The sequence below is a fragment of the Hirundo rustica genome, unplaced genomic scaffold (genome assembly GCF_015227805.2).
Source record: "Hirundo rustica isolate bHirRus1 unplaced genomic scaffold, bHirRus1.pri.v3 scaffold_254_arrow_ctg1, whole genome shotgun sequence".
NCBI lineage: Eukaryota > Metazoa > Chordata > Aves > Passeriformes > Hirundinidae > Hirundo > Hirundo rustica.
In genome coordinates, this window is record NW_026690310.1 from 1 (window position 1) to 5901 (window position 5901).

Consider the following 5901-nt stretch of genomic DNA (forward strand, 5'->3'; position numbering starts at 1 on the left):
GGGCTGGGGGACATCGGGGAGGGGACACAGGGGGGCTGGGGGACATCGGGGAGGGGACATGGGGGTGCTGTGGGCTGGGGGACACCAGGGAGGGGACATGAGGGGCCTGGGGGACACCGGGGAGGGGACACGGGGGTGCTGTGGGCTGGGGGACACCGGGGAGAGGACACAGGGGGGCTGGGGGACACCAGGGAGGGGACAAGGGGGGCGTGGGGGTCGCTAGGGAGGGGACATGGGGGGGCTGGGGGCTGTGGGATATCAGGGAGAGGATAAGGGGGGCTGTGGGTCCCCAGGAAGGGGACACAGGGGTCCTGGGGGCTGGGGGACACAGGGGAGGGGACACGGGGGGCTGGGGGACACCAGGGAGGGGACACGGGGGGTGTGGGTCGCTAGGGAGGGGACATGAGGGGCCTGGGGGGAAACCGGGGAGGGGACAAGGGGGGGCTGGGGGTCACTAGGAAGGGGACATGGGGGGGCTGGGGGCTGTGGGATATCAGGGAGGGGACAAGGGGGGGCTGTGGGTCCCCAGGAAGGGGACACAGGGGTCCTGAGGGCTGGGGGACACAAGGGAGGGGACACGGGGGGCTGGGGGTCACTGGGGAGGGGACACGGGGACCCTGGCAGAGCCACGGGGTTGCAGGAGAGCTGGGACAGGACAGGGGATGGCAGCAGCGGAGGTCCCCAAAAATGGGGGATGTGGGGGTCTGGCAGAGGGGTGGGACACCAAAGAGGGGACGTGGGGGTCTGGCAGTGACCCCACTGTGGGGGTCTGATGAGGCTGTGGTTCCCTGGGAGGTGTGGGAGGGGGGCTGGCAGGGCTGGAGACCCCCGGGGGATTGGGCTGGCGGGGTGGGGGTCCCTGGGGATGGGGGGCACTGGGGAAGGGGGACAGGGGGTCTCTGTCAGGGCAGTGGGGACGTGTGAGGATGTGACAGCGTGGCAGGAACCCGGGGGGCTCTTGGGGGGGGGTGGTGGCAGAGCTCGGGGTCTCCGGGGGACACGGGTGGGGGTCCGTCAGAGCTGTGGGATCCCGGAGAAGGGCACCACGAGGTCTGGAAGCTCGGATCCGGGGCCAGGGGGGCTCGGGGGAGGCCCCGCGGGGTGCGGGCGCAGCACCCGAGGGTCCCCGCCGCCCCCCCAGGGCTGGTTCGCCGGGAGGAACCTGGCGGTGTCGCAGGTGACCACCAAGTACGTGCTGTGGGTGGACGACGACTTCATCTTCACGCCCCGCACGCGGCTGGAGAAGCTGGTGGATGTGCTGGAGAGAACCAGCCTGGACCTGGTGCGGGGCTCGGGGGGGCTCGGGGGGGGCTCGGGGGTCCTCCCGGTGCCAGGGACGTGGCACAGCGGATGGCCGGAGGGTCCCTGTGGCTCCCGGTGCCCCCCACGGGCCGGGGGGGTCCCGGGTGGGTGACAGCGGGGTGCCCCGGGGACGCTCCTGGGCTCGGCGCAGCCCCGCTGCGGCAGCTCCTGTGCGCGGGTGGGCGATGAGGGGGGGTCCTGAGGGTCCCGGTGAGACAAACGGGGGGGTGAGGGGAGGGCCGGTGCCCAGGTGAGGGCTCAGGGGGTGCCAATGCCAAGGTGGGGGCTCAGGGGTGCCAGTGCCCAAGTGCCGGTGCCCAGGTGGGGGCTGAGGGGGTCCCGGTGCCCAGGTGTCGGTGCCCAGGTGGGGGCTCAAGGGAGCTGGTGCCCGGGTGAGGGTTCAGGGGTCTCAGTGCCCAGGTGTCAGTGCCCAGGTGAGGGCTCAGGGGTCTTGGTGCCCAGGTGAGGGCTCAGGGGTCCCGGTGCCCAGGTGAGGGCTCAGGGGTCTCGGTGCTCAGGTGAGGGCTCAGGGGTCCCGGTGCCCAGGTGAGGGCTCAGGGGTCTCGGTGCTCAGGTGAGGGCTCAGGGGTCCCGGTGCCCAGGTGAGGGCTCAGGGGGTCCCGGTGCCCAGGTCCCGGTGCCCAGGTGAGGGCTCAGGGGTCCCGGTGCCCAGGTGAGGGTTCAGGAGGTCCCGGTGCCCAGGTGAGGGTTCAGGGGGTCCCGGTGCCCAGGTCCCGGTGCCCAGGTGAGGGTTCAGGGGGTCCCGGTGCCCAGGTGTCGGTGCCCAGGTGGGGGCTCAAGGGAGCTGGTGCCCAGGTGAGGGTTCAGGGGGTCCCAGTGCCCAGGTGAGGGCTCAGGGGCGCCGGTGCCCAGGTGAGGGTTCAGGAGGTCCTGGTGCCCAGGTGAGGGCTCAGGAGTCCTGGTACCCAGGTGATGGCTCAGGTGTCTCGGTGCCCAGGTGAGGGCTCAGGGATGCTGGTACCCAGGTGTCAGTGCCCAGGTGGGGGCTCAGGGGTCCCGGTGCCCAGGTGAGGGCTCAGGGGTCCCGGTGCCCAGGTGAGGGCTCAGGGGTCTCGGTGCCCAGGTGTCAGTGCCCAGGTGAGGGCTCAGGGGTCCCGGTGCCCAGGTGAGGGTTCAGGGGTCCCAGTGCCCAGGTGAGGGCTCAGGGGTCCCGGTGCCCAGGTGAGGGTTCAGGGGTCCCAGTGCCCAGGTGAGGGCTCAGGGGTCCCGGTGCCCAGGTGAGGGTTCAGGAGGTCCCGGTGCCCAGGTGAGGGTTCAGGGGGTCCCGGTGCCCAGGTGTCAGTGCCCAGGTGAGGGTTCAGGAGGTCCCGGTGCCCAGGTGAGGGTTCAGGGGGTCCCGGTGCCCAGGTGTCAGTGCCCAGGTGAGGGTTCAGGAGGTCCCGGTGCCCAGGTGAGGGTTCAGGAGGTCCCGGTGCCCAGGTGAGGGTTCAGGGGGTCCCGGTGCCCAGGTGTCGGTGCCCAGGCGATGGCTCACGCCTCCCGGTGCCCCGCCGCAGCGGCCCCATCCCGTCCCTTCCCACCGCTGGGCCATACCGGGGTGGGGGGGCGGTCCCGGGGGTCCCGGGGGTCCCGGTGCCCCCCTCCCCAGCGCCCCTCCGTGCCCCGCAGGTGGGCGGCGCGGTGCGGGAGATCACGGGCTACACCACCACGTACCGGCAGCGGCTGAGCGTGCGGGGGGGCGGCGCGGGGGGCGACTGCCTGCGGACCCGGCCCGGCTTCCACCACCGCCTCGCCGGCTTCCCGGCCTGCGTGGTCACCGACGGCGTGGTCAACTTCTTCCTGGCCCGCACCGACAAGGTGCGGCAGGTGGGCTTCGACCCCCGCCTGCGCCGCGTGGCTCATCTCGGTGAGGGGCGGGGGGCTGCGGGGAGGGGCGGGAGGGGGTGGGATGGGAGCGTCCTGGGGGTCTTGAGGGGTCTGAGGGAGGAGGGGTGGATGAGGGTGCTGGGGGGTCTTGAGGGGGCTTTTGGGGGTCTCGGGGGAGCGGAGTGGGATGCCAGGGGGAGGGGAGGAGCTGGGGGATGGAGGGGGGGGGGTCCTTGGAGGGGGGTCTGGGGGGGAGTGAGGGGCTTGGGGGTCACGCTGAGGGTGGCAAGGAGGGGGAGAAGGGAGGGCTGGGGGTGTCTGGGGTGTTTTGGGGTCCTGAAAAGGGGGCGGGGGGTGGCTAAAGAGTCCCCCATAACGGGGTCAGGGGGTCAGAGATAAGGAGGGGATGCCGGGGTTCCCACACAATGGGGTCAGAGATAAGGGGGGATGCCGGGGTCCCACACAATTCAGGGTCAGAGATAAGGGGGGGATGCCGGAGTCCCCCACAATTCAGGGTCAGAGATAAGCGCTGATACCGGGGATCTCCCATAATTCAGGGTCAGAGATAAGGGGGGGATGCCGGGGTCCCACAAAATGGGGTCAGAGATAAGCGCTGATACCGGGGATCCCTCACAATTCAGGGTCAGAGATAAGGAGGGGATGCCGGGGATCCCCCACAATTCAGGGTCAGAGATAAGCGCTGATACCAGGGTTCCCCCACAATTCAGGGGGTCAGAGATAAGGGGGGGATGCCGGGGCTCCCCCACCGCATCCCCACAGGATCGCAGCCAGGGCGAGCGACCCCAGCGCAGCTCTGAGCCCGTTTTTGGGGCTCCCCTCTCCCCCCCAGAGTTCTTCATCGACGGCCTGGGCGTGCTGCACGTGGGCTCCTGCGAGGACGTGGTTGTTGACCACGCGTCCAAGCTGGCGCTGCCGTGGCGGCGCTCCGAGGGCGAGCGCCAGTACAACCGGTACCGGTACCCGGCGGCCCGGGACGACAGCCTGCGCCTCAAGCAGCGCCTCTTCTTCTTCAAGAACCGCTTCAAGTGCATGGCCGGCGACTAGCGGCGGCCACCAGCCCCCGGAGGTGACGCGGTGACCCCCGGGGTCGCTGATGGCGGGACACCCCACGGACGATGGGGCTGAGGAGCCCGGGTCACCTCCGAGGGTCACAGGCGCCCCTGCGGTGTCCCCCGGAGCCGCCGCGACCACGGAGCACCGGCCACGTCTGGGGCACCCCCGGGGTGACCACAGGGCCACCGACACCGGCGGGACCACACAGGGCCGCCCCCGGGGTGCCACTGCCATGGGCCACCACCGGGTGCCACCACCTGGGGCCACCACCCGGTGCCACCACCCGGTGCCACCACCCGGGGCCACCACCCGGTGCCACCACCCGGTGCCACCACCCGGGGTCACCACCCGGTGCCACCACCCAGGGTCACCACCCGGTGCCACCACCCGGTGCCACCACCCGGTGCCACCACGGCCCCGCGGGGTCCCCGGAGCCCCCTCGCCCGCCCCCCCCCCGCGGTGTTTTTAGCTCTTTTGTACTTTGGGGCGGGGCGGTGGCGGGGTGTGTCCCGCCCCCCGATCCCCGGCCATCGGGGTCCCCGCTCCCGTTGCCCCCAGACTCGGTTTTCTATCGTCCTGCCCCTCCCCCCCGCGCTGCCGCCAGGAATTTTGTGCCAAGTCTCGGCCCCTCCCCCACCCCGGGACCCCCCCCCGAGCCCCCCGGGGGGGTGGGGGAGGGGCTGGGGGAGGGGCTGGGGGAGGGGCCGCCCCCCCACGCCCTTTTCTACCCAATGGATGGTGAGATTTTAACCAGCCCGAAATCGGCTCCTTTCTTCCAAAAAACGAGGGGGGCCACGCCCACTGGGAGGGGCTATGGGGTGGGAGGGGCTATGGGGTGGGAGGGGCTATGGGGTGGGAGGGGCTATGGGGGTATGGGGTGGGGGCTATGGGGTGGGAGGGGCTATAGGGCATACAGGGGGACTGTGGGGCATGGTCAGTGGGTGTGTGGTCAGTGGGTGTGCGGTCAGTGGGTGTGGTCAGTGTGTGGGGTCAGTGGGTGTGGTCAGTGGGTGTGTGGTCAGTGGGTGTGGTCAGTGGGTGTGGTCAGTGGGTGTGACTGGGGTGTGGTCAGTGGGTGTGGTCAGTGGGGTGTGGTCAGTGGGTGTGGTCAGTGGGCGTGGCTCCTACTGGGCGTGGCCTTTGGTCAAGGGGGGGATTTTCCACAGGAACACCCCTGGTCCCCCCTCCCCCAGCCAGCACCCTCCAGGGTCCATCCTGCGCCAGCGGGACAGGGACAGGGACACAGCAGGGACAGGGACACAGCAGGGACGGGGACAGGGACAGGGACAGGGACGGGGACAGGGACAGGGACACAGCAGGGACAGGGACAGGGACACAGCAAGGACAGGGACAGGGACAGGGACAGGGACAGGGACACAGCAGGGACAGGGACACAGCAGGGACAGGGACACAGCAGGGACAGGGACACAGCGGGGACAGGGACAGGGACAGGGACACACCAGGGACAGGGACACAGCAGGGACGGGGACAGGGACAGGGACACAGCAGGGACAGGGACACACCAGGGACAGGGACACACCAGGGACAGGGACACAGCAGGGACAGGGACGGGGACAGGGACACAGCAGGGACAGGGACAGGGACACACCAGGGTCAGGGACACAGCAGGGACAGGGACAGGGACACACCAGGGACAGGGACACAGCAGGGACAGGGACAGGGACAGGGACAGGGACA

General features: G+C 70.8%; 1 protein-coding gene across 1 annotated transcript; it reads left to right on the forward strand.

Moving 5' to 3' along the window:
* Positions 1-1141: 1141 nt before the first annotated feature.
* B4GALNT1 (beta-1,4-N-acetyl-galactosaminyltransferase 1) lies at positions 1142-4831 on the forward strand (the record flags this gene model as incomplete). The annotated part of the gene is made up of 3 exons (XM_040053921.2): positions 1142-1282; positions 2932-3169; positions 3980-4831. Coding segments are annotated over 3 exons (594 nt in total), but the record flags the coding sequence as incomplete, so codon positions are not given.
* Positions 4832-5901: the final 1070 nt, after the last annotated feature.